Consider the following 14,823-nt stretch of genomic DNA (forward strand, 5'->3'; position numbering starts at 1 on the left):
TGCTTAGTAGTTAGATCTGATGAGATTGAGAGCACATGTTCAGTCCCCATGCTGGTTTTTTTTTTTTTTTTTTTTTTTTTTTTAAATTCTGACCACTTCAGAGCAAATCTGGCTTCTTTCCAGATAACTCCCCAGGTCTAGGTGAAGAAGAGTGGAACAGGTATTGAAGCCAGCTACTTTCTCTCTGTTCTCCTCATCCCCACTCTCAGCCTTTCCCAGGGTTTTTTCTTTTTCCAGTTTGTGTCTCAGCATCTCATGGATTGGAGTCACTCCCACTTGCCTCCCTAAACTTCCTCTCTGGAGACACTGGGTTTTGGCATCTGAGGGTATCAGACCTTTCCTTCCCTCCCTCCTTTCTTTCTACCTTTGCTGCTCATCTACCATGATGTGGTAGATCTTGGACGCTGCACCTGGAGGCAAGAAGGCCCCCAATTCCAATCTAGTCTCAGACTCTCACTAGCACAGGCATATATCATTACATGAGTGCACCAGGATTTCTTTAACTGTTCCCCATTCGATGGGCATCATCTACTTTGTTTACAATTCTTTGCTAACATACAAAGTGGTAAGGCACTTTCTATACATTGTCATTCCATCCTCACAACCCTAGGAGACAAATGCTCTTATTTATCCCCATTTTAGAGATGAAAAAAATTGAGACTCAGGGAGGCTTCATTAATAATGCCTTTTAATACCTCTCTTGCAAGGTGTTTGAGAAGCTCAAATGAGAAATGTGGGTCAAGTGTTTTGAAAACATTGAAGAGCTATATAAATGTCAGTTATGATTATTTCCTGGCAATGCTCACTGAGGGCAGATTTTGGATCTGCCTCCTTTTTTCTGTGTCTCCCTTTTTCTGTGTCTGTCTCTTAGTTTTGTTTCCCTCTCCTTCCCTCCTCTCTTCCCCTCTCTTCCCCCTATCTCTGTCTCTCCCCCCCTCTTCTTCTTCTTCTCCTTTTTCTTCATTTTTCTTCTTTTTCCTTTTCTCCTCTCCTCTTCCTCCTCCTCTCCTCCTCCTCCTCCTGCTGTCTCTGTCTCTGTCTCTCTGTCTCTGTCTGTCTCTCTCTCTCTCTTTCTCCTCTAACCTCCCCACCTCTCTCTCCCTACCATCTCCATCTCCCTATAACTTGACTAGGAACAGAATTAATAAAAAACTTATTAAATAGTTGGATAAATCATAGTCCTTGAAGTTGTGGAGATTAGAGTCCCATAAATTAGAGTCTTTTAAGAGGGAGATAGACTATGGGGTAGATTGAAGAGCAAGGTTGTCACAGTGTTTTCTGAGAGGGGCCACAGGAAGGGTCTGGAATAAACCAGCTGTTCTGTCTTCACCTGTTCTCACTTGCATTTACTCTGGAGGAGGACCTGAGTTCCCGTTGGAAAAGAAGGCACAAAAGGGGGTGGAGGTGGAAAGGAGGGATTATTTATTTGCATGTGGCTACTCTGCCAGAAGACCTTAGAGAGAGGTCCTAGCCCCTCTGGGTTCCATTAGCTTTCAGTGTAGCCATGGAAGCCGTAGGGTGACCCAATGGGCTAGTATAATCAAGGCAGTTGGAATGTGGTTTGGCTGCCCTGAGGGGGCTGGCCAAGGGGAGGGATGAGAAAAACTGGGGTTGGAACAAGGGGAGTCCTGGCTTATTGTAGATGGGCTTCTAACACAAAGTCCCAAGTCTCCAGCCAATTCTCTAGCATGTACAGCCGGAATCTGTCATGCCTATGTTTACACATCCCTGGTGTGTGTCTCCTGTCTTGTATCAGTGTTTGTGTCTGTCTCCTTCAGACTGAGGATGGAAGCCATGTCTCTCCCCAGCCCCTCCTGACAAGGGCTCCCCAAGGAGAACATGGTTCTTATTCCCCCTTCTTCCTTCTCATAAAGAGAAGGCTTTTCTTCTCTGTTTCCCTTTCCATTCCATGGGCTTATGGCATAAGTTCAAAACAGTAAAATTTAATTAATTAAAATTTTGGTAATTTGGTCAAGTTATGTTTGTGTTCTAAAAGTCCATGTTTGCTGAGTAAGCTACAGTGAAGACAAGATTATTAAATTATAAACATGTTTACCCAAAGAATTATCATCCAATATTTTAGGAATTACTATTTCTAGATAGACTGTTTTGTTCACTAAAGCTGGCTCCCTATTTATCTTTCTTTCTTGGGCCTTGTGCTAGTATATGCAACATATACATAGTATATACATAATTGACAATAATAGAATTGCATTAAAAACATATATTCTCTGCTTTAGATACAAAATTGGAAAACATATATCTACTTCAGATCTTCTTTGTTTCTGTGTCTCCCTCTTCCCTCTTTTTCTCTCCCCTTCCACTCCCCCATTTCTGTCTCTGTGTCTCCCTTCCCCCTTCCTCCTCCTCCTCCTCCTCCTCCTCCTCATTCTTCCTCTTCTCCTTCTCTCCTTTTCTTTCTTCTGATCCCATTTCCTATCCCCTTTCAGCTACTAAGCTTGTAGGTAAGATTGGGCTGGACCATCTCCACCAAGAAGCTCTTAGATGCCATCAGTGTTGATGTTTTCACACACAAATGTTTACTATTAACAGAGGCTCTGAAGATGCCAAGGCCAAAAGTGGCAGAAATGAAAATGTTCACTAATCGATCCTGATTCTTTTCCCCCTCTCAGCTTAGACTTGCCATAGTGGGTTGGGCTGGGGTGGAAATTTCTCTGGGTAGCCACACCCTGTTGGATCTTTCAGGAAGTATCTGTGCTTATGTGTATATCAATAACCATGGACATGTGTGAGTGTATTTGGGGAGATGCATGTGTACATATGGCATATACGTGTGTGTATGTGTACATATATATGTCTGAGGGGGCCATGCTTGGAACTGAGGACATCAGAAGACCTTCAAGTTGCTTCTTATATCCCCGTGGACCATTGTCCTTTGCTTCTTCTTCATTGAACTGACTGGTGGCAGCTCTCACTGATGGGACACCTGTCTCCAGAATGATGTCCTTGTCAGAGAAACCACCTTACCTTTGCAGATCTGGGCATTGGCTCTTGGCCTGATCTTAGGAGAAGCAGAAATGGAAGGTTAGTAGCCCTGCACTCTAGCCCAGCAGAAATGAGAAGAAAGGCCTCTGCTTTTTCAAATGACTCATTGACAAAGACCATTTTTTGTTGCAGATTTTAAAAATGAATAAATATTTAAATCCCAAGCTCTGTTCTAGTCTCCATAAAATAATAGCCATGTTTTTTTCTGGAGATAGCATTGTTACTTAGGCCTTCCTCCATCACCGTCCAAAGTCCTGAGGATCTCTCTGGATATTTACATTAAGTATATCTTCTGTCTTTTCCCACTCCTTCCTGTGATCAAGTTCCTCTTCTTCCTTTATTTCAATTGAACTGAGACTAACTGGAAATGAAGAGTCTTGAGTAGTTCAAGTAGTTCAGGTTTCATCACTAATTAGCTAGATATATCATTTAACTCTTTTGTTCTCAGTTGTTTCATCTGTAAAATGGGATAATAATGTGGTACCTACCTATCCTCTGGGAATTTGTAGAAGAATAGGGCCAAGATAATCTCTGACTCCACAGGTGGGTCTCAGGATTGTAAGGTTTCTTCTTTCAGTCTTTCTTAAAGAGAAGGGTCCCTACCAAGTCTACTTTAGTTTCATTTTCAAGATGTCATTTCAAAAATCTCACTCTTATTGGTATAATGTATTTTCATAGTAGAATTCATAGTAATTGCCATATCTAGCCTGTTCCCACTGTGATTAGGCAAATCTTGCTTCTTTGAGTAAAAGAGAGAAGGGTTCAGGGTGATGGAAGAGGCAAGTGAACCCCAAGTTTCAGACTCCTCTGAAAGAGGATGGAAGGTATATTCTGGTAAGGGAAGCTTGTAGGAGAGAAAGGTGGGAAAGGGTCCCTCAGGGAAAGTAAAGGTTTGCTTTTGCTCAGTCTTGGAGAAGGAAGCAGTGATGATGGTCAATCAATCTAGTTTTATCTCCAGCAAGGAGATGTGGCAGAAAGGAGATGAAAATGTATGGGAAAGCCCCTTAGAAAATGTATAGAACTGCATAAATGAAGTAATGTTTATAAGAATATTCACTGATATAGGTAATTTCCCATGTGAAGAAACTCCTGAAATAGATCAATCAATCAACAAGTATTTATTAAATGTCTTCAGTGTGCTAGACATATCTAGGGATGTGAGTACAAAGAATGAAACAATGTCTACTCACAAGGAGCTTACACTGTAAAGGGAAGGACAAATGTACACACATATATTCATATTTACACATATATGTGTTACATGAATAAATGCAAATATACACCTATTTGTTGAATACAGGATGTTTGGGGAGGGAGGGGACAGTAAAGACTTCATATAGAAGATGATGCGTGAGTCCTTGAAGAGAAGGACTCTGTGATGTGGAAGTAAGGAAAGAATGCATTCCAGACCTATGGGAATACAGCCAGTGCAAAGCTTTGGAGGGGGAAAGTGGAGTGTTCTATGTGTGAAGAACAGAGAGAAGACCAATTTGACTGGATCACAGAGTGTAGGGTGAGGGGGATGATGTCCAATTTGACCAGAAAGAGAGTTACTTACTCAGGGTCACAGCCAATATGTGTCATAACAATAATAATTTATTATTATTATTAATCACAATTAATGATAATAGTAACAATAATGACAACTGGCAGCCATGGCAGATTGGATGGAGAGCCAGTCTTGAAGAGATGGGTTCAAGGGCTGTATTGTACACATACTTGCTGTGTGATCCTGGCTGAATCTTTTAGTCTCTTATTTCTAAATTCTAAACTCAAATAGATTCTAGTCTTTGGGGCTACATACTGATTTAGAAAACCACAAATTAACATTATCCATGTTGTATTGTATTTTTATTTATTTTGTTCCCAGTTACATTTCAATCTGATTCTAGCCCTCTCCAGTGTTGCATGGAGTTTTGATACTTTCTAACTATAAATTGCAAAGAGGGTGCTGGCTTACATCCGGAAGAGGGAGTTTCCTCCTCCTGGAGTTTCTTGAACCAAAGAAATAACAAATTCATTCCCCGAAAGTGACTTGGGAGTGTGGTTTAGTGGATAGAGGAATGAGCCTTCACTTTAAGGCTTGCCTCTGATTCATATTGTATTCATACTGAATAAGGCAAGTCACCTCTGGGATCTAAGGTAGCCCTCCTAGACTATAAGATGTAGATGTGCTTTTGTAGAGGATTCCCCACTCCCCCCGGGAATTCTTTACACCAATAAATCCCAAGTCTAGGCAAAATACTAATAATATTCAACAAATCTTTCTAGAACCCCTATTGTCCTCTGGACCATAAAACTTCTTGAGGGTTGTTACTATTTAATTTATGTACAAGTTTTCATCTCTCCTAGCCCCAATACAGTACTTTGCAAACAGAAAGTGCTTACTTAATAAATATGTTTGTGTGTGTGTGTGTGTTAATATTATACTCAGGACTTAGCCCTGCTGTAGACCTTAGGCAGATCCAGAAGCATAAGACAATGTTCAGCCCGTATCTAATTTTGGTAGGGGGGCAGGTAGGTGACAAGTCACAAAGACCTGAGTTCAAATGTGGCTTCTGACCTCTGAGCTGTGTGACTCTGATCAAGTCACTTTACCCTGTTTGCCTCAGTTTCCTTATCTGTTAAATGATCTAGAGAAAGAAATGGTAAACCCCTCTATTATCTCTGCCAAGAAATGAGGACCCAAATAGGGTTAGAAGAAGTCAAGATACAACTGGAATGACTGGACAAGAGCAACAACAAAAATTTAGATAGGACAAAAACTTGAAATCATTTGTGATTTTTTTAAAAAACGGATTTAAGAATGTATGGATATATCAGTCAGCAAATCAATAAGCATTTATTAAACACCTATTATGTGCCAGCACTGTTCTGGGGGTACAAAATTAAAAAGGAAACAGTTAGTCCTGTCCTCAAAGGGCTTATATAAATCCTATCAAGGCAGATATGTGGGCAGAGTTCATGTGTGCAAGGTGGTGCTGTGGATAGAGGGCTGGACTAGAATTTGGAAGATCTGAGTTTAAATTCAGCCTCAGACATTCATTACTGATGTGATCCTAGGCAAGTCCTCTGCCTCCCTCAGTCTTCTTATCCCTAAAATGGAGATAAGAAAAGCACTTATTTTCTATGGTTGTTGTGAGGATAAAATGAGTTCATACTTGTAAAGTAATGTGAGGCTGGGTAAGTCCTTTGCCTCCCTCAGTTTTCTTATCCCTAAAATGGAGATAAGAAAAGTACTTATTTCCTATACTTATTGTGAGGATAAAATGAGTTAATAATGGTAAAGTGTTTTATAAATATCAGCAGTGATTATGATGGAGATGTGTATATTTAGATCTGTTAAGTATGGACCCAACTGGTTTCGCCTCAGTGTCAGAAGGATTTTCTTTCTGGGATGAGGGATGTTTGGTGAATGGGAACATTAGCCACCTAAACACAAGACATAATCTGTTGTGTGCTAGTAATGTTTAACAATCAGCTCTCCAAATATATCAGTGTATATGTATATATACATACATATACATATAGATATATCTTACCCTTTTAATTGTAATCTGCATTATTCACAATTTTCCCTCATTTTTTTTAGGTCTAGACAATCAACAAAACAATAAATTAGGCCTTGATTTGTAATTTTTGTAGAACTCTGAGGTGTAAAAATTCCCATGTTGAAATTATTTGAACTGGCTCCTAAATTGCCTTGTATCGCCAGGCTGAGCGGTCAGCAAGTGGATCAGGATAATGAATAAATTGGATCCTTTTCCTCCTGCCTACCTGGATTTGGCTGACAGTTCCTTTCCCAGGGATCAGTCTCCTGTGCCCTGATGCTCCCTCCTCCCTACTTCCCTTGGCAAAGGGAAGGGAAGATAGCCACAAGGCTGATTAATTTCTCCTCATCTCTTGAGAAAGTTGACTCAGCTTTTTGTGCCATCCTGTCCATCTGAGTGACCTGGACCGTCCATCTGAGAATATAATCCTGCCCTTTCCGGCCTTCTGCCCCCAGAGCAGCTGCTCCCATTTTTCACCCACTCAACCTCTCTCTTAGTCTGAAACCGGAAACATTCTAATAGTCCAGAGCTTATGCTGAGTCTGGGGAGGAGGTGGGGGCTAGATGGGGACAGATTGGGTGTATGTGTGGGTAATGACCTTTTGGGTCTCAGAACTCAGAACTGTCTGGCCAGGAATCTGTTGTTGGTTGACACTGAACCCTCTGGAGGAGGGGGCAGCAGAGGTCACTGCCATCTTAGCAAAGAATATAGAGAAGTTCAGAGTGAACTTACTTTAGTGACCCTCGTGTGCAGGTAGGCCATGGCTTCAAGAGGAGGCTCCCTCTCTCCCCCTTTCTTTCAGGACTTCTACTGGGCAAGAGCTCTAGACTGTCTCTTAATCCCACTTTGTCTCTGATGTCTGTCGCCCTCTGCCAAGGTATAGCGGGGCTCCACCCTACACAGTTTCCCTGACTCTATTCCTCACATTTAGTAGTCACTTGCCTTGGAATACCCTGCCTGGTTCTTGGGGGTGATTCTGTTGAGAATATAGTAGTAAAGATGGGGAAGCATGTGTGCGCGCATGTGTGTGTGTGTGTGTGTGTGTGTGTATGTGAAGAGAGTGAGAGTGGGAAAGAGAAGGGAGAGAGAAGAGAGATAAAGAGGGGTGGGAAAGGGAAGGAAAGAGTGTGGGAGACGGAGGGAGGGAGGAAAGAAAGGAAAAATGGGGCAGAGAGAGAAAGAAAAGAGAGCAAAGGGGGGAGAGTGAAGAAAGGGGAAGAGAGAAAAAGGGGGAGAGAAGAGAGAAAGGGGGAGAGAGGAATAAAAGAGCATGAGAGAGAAAGAGGAGAGAGCAAGGGAGAGAAAAAGGGAGGAGAGAGTGAAGAGAAAGAAAGAGAGAAAAAAGGGAGAGAGAGGAAGGGAAGAATGGGGGAAGAGAAAGGGGGAGAGAGAAAAAGAGAGAACCCAAACATGAGACTCCTTGTGATGCATGCAATGGGGTATGTGTGTGCGCATATGGATGCAGTGTGTGTGTGTATGAGACTGTCTCCATGTCCCTAAGGTCCCTTCCAGCCTGAAGATGCTGTAATTCTGGATGGGTTGACAGTACGTGGGTGACATTTATGTAAATGTATGTACACACAGGAGCCCATGACTTTGAGCTGCATTATCTCGGGGTGTGAGGCCGTGTTTGGAACTGGGCGGGAGCCTTGGTGGGGGGCAGGTGTGCGTGTGCCTGGTCGGGACGTGACTCTGTGGGGAGCTGCTAGGTGTGTGAGGGGCTGGTTCCTGCCCAGGGGGCTGCTGCATCCACAGAAGGCCCTGCGCTCCCTGTCTATTTCAGGAAGACTCCAGTCTCCTCCTCCTTATGTAAATAAACATGACAGCTCCTATTGCCTGTACCGGGAGAGGGAGGGAGGGAGGAGGGAGGGTCTGAAAGTGGGTGGAAGCTGCTGGCGACGGTGAGCAGTGCATTAGCTCGCGGGTGTGTGTGTGTGTATTGGTGAGCAGGCACTAAGCTGTTCAGTGCAGGGGAGATGCCAGCTGCCGGTCATACCTGCCCCTAGGGAGGTCCCCACCAGCACCCACCCTCTGACTGAGGCCCCGAGGGGGCAGTGCCCACACCCGGCCGGTCATGGGGGGACAGATCACCCGGAACACCCTCTCTGGTAAGGACCAGATGCCCTTCTGCAGCACGTCCCCCACCCCCGCCGACCCATAGCCCCCAGCACAGCCCAGTCCCCTGTAGCAAAGCACCGGTTCTGGAAGGGAGGGTGGCCCAGGGCAGCGTGTGTGCCCAGGGCTTGCTGTGCTTGTAGTGCCTTTTCCGTGGTCCGGAGTTGCTCCGCTCTGTGCTGGGTACCAGTGGCAGAGGGCAGGGGACTGGTGACAGAGGCTGGGGGGATAAGCTTTTGGGAAGATCCCTGACTGATCCAGGGGTAAGAGGAAATGTGAAGGCAGAGAGGGAGAGTGAGGGAAGGAAAAGGCCAGGCTCCCCTGGCAGCCACCAGCCCAGAGGCAGGCAGACAGATGGCCCCGCAAATCTCCTTATCGTCTTACCTCCCCCATGTTGTCTCTCTGCCCCCTCTCAGGGCGGTGAGAGTTCCTGGGCATTTTATACCCATGGAACAGAACCAAAGGACCTTGGGACAGATGGGTGTCAGGCCTTGTGCTGCGCTGCCTGGACATGAGGGAGTACTCGTATCTGTGTGTGTGTGGCTGTGGAGGCAGGTTTGAGGGTGTTTGCCTGAAGATGTGCACTAGCAGCGGGCTTGGTATATGCCCATGTTGTGTGGGCATGCTGGTATGTGCACTCGTGTCCACATGCATGTTGTAAGGGGACAGGTCCGAGGCTCTCTCTCAGGGGGGGCTCACTGGGCAGGGAAACGAACCAAACTCCAGGGCCCTGTTTCTAAAAACACCCACACAGACGGAGGGCAGCTAGCTTGTGCCATCTCTGCCCGGGCTTGGCAGCTCCTGGCTCTCCAGTCTGACCCAGCCCCTGAATCCTGGCTTGGCTTTTTCTGCTTGGATCGTCTTCAAGTTGGGAAGACTCTCTAATGTGGTTCATGGTTCTGGGAGTCTTCTGGACAGGTTGACTCTGCCATCCTTGAGAGCAAGGAGAGATCTGCTTGGCCACCCTGGGCACTTTCAGGCTCAGCTGGGCTGGACCAGGCTGTGCCAGGGTATCCTGGGCTTCCACAGTGCTTCCTGTAAGTCCTTTGCTGTTTTGGTGGCAACATGGCTGGTGGTGTATCATCTGTGGGAAGGATGCCCCCCCACCTCAGCCCTATGTTTTGTCATCAAAGCTGAGTTTATAAGCTTATTTTTTTCCTAACCCCAAGGGGCTTAAGCCGGCCTTCCCTGTCCCGTGTTTTGAACCAGACTTTGGGTCTTTTGGCTGGCTATTTTATTCCAACTCTCCTGGGCCAGATGGGATCAGTGGCCTCCGACAGAGAGAGCTAAGGATCAAATCAATGGGAAAGCCAGATAGGTGTGGAGGTGGGGGGTGGGGAGTTAGCTTCTTAAGCTTCCACCAGTTCCCTAGAAAAGGCACAAGAACAGGGGTCAGATGGGGTGAGGGGTAAAGTGACATGACCAATCACCGTCGGTTCTTTCTAGACTGGACATTCTTTCCCTCCAGCTCTGTTCTCTCTCTAAAAGTCTTAAGCCCACAGAGTTTTAATTTCTAACAAGAAAAGGAAAAGCTGGTTGGGGTGTGGGGGGGGAGGAAGACAGGGAGGAGAAGAGAAAAACACAGATGATTGGCTCTCTTAAAAGGCAATGAATTTAATCTTGAGGTTGGAAAGGAGAAAGTGACAGATGGGTGGCCCTGGCAGACTCAGAATCCAGGAGCTAGTCAAGGGGACAGTGCCAGAAGCCTCTGCCCAGACCCCTTCTGGCTGGGCCGGCTTGGGATTGGCTCTTGGCCGGTGGAGTGGGGGCTCCCAGAGCCGGAAGAACAAGATAAACAAGATGTAAGGCAGGTAGGTCTCCTCTCTGAAGTCCCTGGTCCCAAAAGACCCACAGAGGCACAGGGGCCATAGGGTCATTGGCTGGCTTGAAGGCCCATTATGGATTGAGACTTCAGACAAACCCTGTAGATCAGTTTCTGGCCCCAGCAAAGATGGGAGGAGAAGTAATTGGAGCTTTAGAGCAGGCCCGCTGTGACAGGAGTATAAGGGCCTCTGCTGTGGAAGGGCCTTGCTGAAGTGGACTTCTGAGGACTGGAGGCCTACTGAGAGATAGAGAAAGGGTGGGCTTCCCAGAGTCAGCTTTTGGTGGGGGGGGCAGGAAAAGTGGGAGCTGGGGGATCAGACTGAGAGGCTCAAGGAGGGGATTTTTTTTTCAGATGCCGCCTTATCCTGGATACAAGAAGCATATTTAGGGGCTGCTACTAGCTTGGGGATTTCAGCCTCCTGGAGTGGAGGCTATCAGGTGCCCCCTTGTCCTCCACTGAGCCTCTTCTGCCTTTGCCTTGTCACTCATCCCCTCCAGCATCTCTCCCTCCTTCCACTTTAGCCCAATTTTCCTTATCAAATGAAATATTTGTAAAACGATTAGCACAGCCTGACACATAGTGGGTGCTTAATAAATCCTTGTTTCCTTCTCCTTCCTCAGTCTCTCACTACCAAGTCTCTGGGTCCCCTTGGTTTTTCCCTCAGTTCTGGGCCCATTTTCCTTAGACATAGTCCTTGCTTGGTTAGCCAAGCTTTTGGGCTGGTTCTTAATATTGACCCAAGGGAATTATAGAGGAAAGAAAAGAGGGAGAAAAGTGAAAAGAAAAGGAAAGAAGGGAGGGAAGAGATGGAGAAGGTAAGAAGAAAGGAGAGATAAAGATAGAAAGTGTGGGGATTGCAGGCTGGCAGAGAGGAAGGGCAGGTGTAAGGAGGAGGAGGGGAAGGGGAGAAGGGAGGAGAATCTCAGCTTGTTGCTGACCCCCAGAAACCCATGTTAGACACGCAGAGCAAGTAAAGGGAGCAGGGAGGGCTAGGGGGGTAGGAACCAGGGAAGGGGCTGCTTTGTTTATTCCTCTTCTCCCAATGCTTTTGCCCTTCCTCACTGTGGATTTGGAGTAATAAAATGATTGAATTTTGGATGCCTTTAAGGCTTGTTTACTGAAGATATTTTCTTAATTGTAGTTTCATAATGGGACTTGGGGTTTGAGGATTGAGGGTTTTATTTAATTTGAATCTTGTTTTTTATTTTTTGTGGCCCATGAGGGTAAAACTAATAGATTAGAAAGAGGCCTTCTGTGTATGTGTATATGTGTGTGTATTCATGTGTGTGATGGTTCTCTGTGTCTGTATGTGCATTTCTTTCTATATGTCTGTGTCTATCTGTCAGGGTCTCTGTGTGTGCCTGTTGATGCAGGTGTGTGTGTGTGTGTGTGTGTGTGTGTGTGTGTGTGTGTGTGTGTACATGTGCATAATGGGCATAAACGGGCAAAGCTGAACCAGAGAGAGAGGGAACACAGGTTGGAATCCCATCCACGTGGCATTATCAGCAGTTCCATGCTGGACTTCTGCAGAATGGGGTGCTTGGAGGAGGGATGGAGATGAGGTCTCTTCTCCACCAGTCCCGGTCGTCTCCTCCCATGACTCCTCATAGTGAACCCTGAATCTGGGCTAGAATCTCCTCACCCAGGCTTTGATATGCATAGAGCCAAGCCAGATCCATATGCTCATTTGCACATCCACGCACACAGGTCCGGGCCTGTGATGGTTAGAAGAGCACACATGTTCGATATGATATGGGATTTTCCCAGCTGGGAAAAGCAACTGGTTGGATATCAAAAGGCTCTGGAGTTAGGGTCTGGTCAGTCACTCGTTTCCCAGCAACCCATAACAGTCTCTGCGAGGCTTCCCTGTTCCTCCATCTTCAGGCCCCACTTTCCCCACCCTTCCACCTGCAAGCATTAGTGTCTGTGTGCATGGGGGTGTGTGCATATGTGTATGTCTATATTTGTATGTATGTGCAGGCTCAGAGAGGGCCTTTTGCCCACACTGGCTTTGTGTCTGGAAAGAGGGAACTGATTAGCTCGCAAATCTATTTGAAGGTCTCTTATTTGCCCACTCAATGCTTGCCCTTTGGGGGGAAGCATGAAATGCTGAGTCTTTGGGAGGAGACAGGGGCAGGACTTTCAGGACCTTCATAAATGTTTCATGAATTGAACAAACTGGAACAAGCATTGGGTTTGGAGACAAAGACCTGGATTCAAATCTTCTGCTTTTTATGTTTGAGCAAGTCAGATAACCATTTTGTTCCTCATTTTCCTCATCCAAAAATGAGGAGGTTGAGTAAGATGGTCTCCAAGGTTCCCAGATCTCTTATTTCCCCGATACCCAGTTTATGTGCTAAGTGCCAGTTGAGTAGTACTGATAGTATTCAATTAGCTTAGTATTCAAGGCCTTCTAGGAGCCTCTGCCACTCTTCCTTTGCAGTTTTATTACTTATATTATTTTATTTCTCTTTTTCCCAAATTCTGTTGTTTAGTTGTGTCTGACTGTGATAGCCCCATTGGGGATTTTCTTCTCAAAGATATTGAGCAGTTTGCCATTTTCTTCTCCTGTTCATTTTACAGATGAGGAAACTGAAGCAAATAGGGTGATGGGATTTGCCCAGGGTCCCACAGCTATTAAGTTTCTGAGGTCAGATTTGAACTTGGAATATGAGGCTTCCTGCTTCCAGGCCCAGCGCTCCGTGCACCATGGCACCACGTAGCTGCCCACTTTCTTTTGTAACTCTTACATTTATCATGTAACACTTTATAGTACACTGTGCCAATCTATCTGTGTTAGTGTCTTAGCCCAGTATTAAACTGTATAGTCCTTGAGGGCAGGGACTATGCTTATATAAACTCCACATAGTGTTCTGCACACAACAGGTGCTTAATAAGTGATTGTTGATCTGATTGTCATCTCAGAGAAGGGCCAATCATCGTGGACTAGGAAGGTGCAGGAAGACTTTGTGAAAGTAGTTTCAATGTGACTAATATGGAAATATTGGATAGAATTGCCTAAGTTTATATCTGATTGTTTGCCATCTCAAGGAGGGGTAAGGAGAGGAGAGAGGAATAGAATTTGGAGGTCAAAATTTTAAATAAAAATGTTTAAGAAAAAAAAAAAGAAAACAAAAGAAACAAAATAGTTTGGGTGCCAGAGTGCTTGTGTTTGAGTTCCTGCTCTGCTACTTTCTCTTCGTGTAACTTAGGACGTTATTTCCCCTGTTTCAGACCTTAGTCTCATATGTAAAATTAGGCAACTGAGCTGAGATGACCTCTAGCTAGGAGAATGCAACGTTCTGATTTTATCAAAAATGGGAGATCTTGAATGAGACCTGGAAAAGTAGGTTTAGATCTATGGAGGGCATTTAAGGTATGAACACAGGCATAAAGCTGGTAATGCATAAATTAATAAGTAACTAGTATTTAAGTGCCTACTTTGTAGCAAGTATCATGCTGGAGACAAAGACAAAAATTAAATAGTCTTTGGATGCCAGGAATTACAAAGTACTCACTTGGTCTAATGCTCGACTAAATGTATTACTTTCATCCCGTCATCCTTCCCTATGTGCCTTCATCTGGATACTACCCAGATTGATTTTTTTAATTAGGTAAAAAAAGGTCGTTCTTTGCCTCATTCTTACCTAGACTTAACCAGTGAATGGGTGGCTGCCTCAGACAAACTGAGGCCTGGAAAAGACCTTCATTTAAAAAGGCCAAGGTTTCCCACTGCATCCAGGGCCATCTCCAGCCATTCTGATCGATACCTTAGGTCTGGGCCCAGATGGTTCCGGGGGAGGAACTGAGACCGGTGACCTTGCACAGTCTTCCCTCACTTCAATCCAATTCACTTGCAAGTGATCACCTTCCTGATGTAGTTGTGATGCAGAGAACAAAGGGCAACAAACAACCACCCTCACTCTGGAGGTCCCTCCATTTAATATTCAGTGTTGGGAGTACAACCAGTCAGAGTATTGTATGGTGGTCATGGTAACATAAGCAGGCTCTTTAAAACAGTGTTATCTTGGACCCCCTTTGGAGCTTGTCTCCCATCTGTTAAATGAAGAGCCTGCTTGGGATGATCTTTAAGATCCTAACCAGCTCTAAGATTCTATGTTCTGTGATTCTCAACAACTCCCTTCATCTCCATTGTGAGGAACGATAAGAATAGATCACCTCTTCTGCCTCCCTACCCCAGAGATTCATGTTGACACATGAAACCTAAGACAGAGATATACACACTCAGACAGGCAGGCACGGACAGCATGAGGTGGGATGTCACATGCAGAGACACACTTACTTCATGGAGAGAAACCTCACACT

General features: G+C 45.1%; 1 protein-coding gene across 4 annotated transcripts in view; it reads left to right on the forward strand.

Moving 5' to 3' along the window:
- The window catches only part of NEURL1 (neuralized E3 ubiquitin protein ligase 1), a 93,962-nt gene that overhangs the window by 41,692 nt on the left and 37,447 nt on the right, over positions 1-14,823 (forward strand). Inside the window, exon 1 of one of the 4 annotated variants that reach the window (XM_074295497.1) lies at positions 8,497-8,665. The exons of the other annotated variants lie outside the window; for them this stretch is intronic. Coding sequence (XP_074151598.1) covers positions 8,632-8,665 — 34 coding nt within the window. The 5' untranslated portion in view covers positions 8,497-8,631. Of the gene's footprint in view, positions 1-8,496; positions 8,666-14,823 lie in introns of those variants that run through there. 4 annotated transcript variants of the gene reach the window in all.

This window comes from Sminthopsis crassicaudata, chromosome 2 (genome assembly GCF_048593235.1).
Source record: "Sminthopsis crassicaudata isolate SCR6 chromosome 2, ASM4859323v1, whole genome shotgun sequence".
NCBI classification, from domain to species: Eukaryota; Metazoa; Chordata; class Mammalia; order Dasyuromorphia; family Dasyuridae; genus Sminthopsis; species Sminthopsis crassicaudata.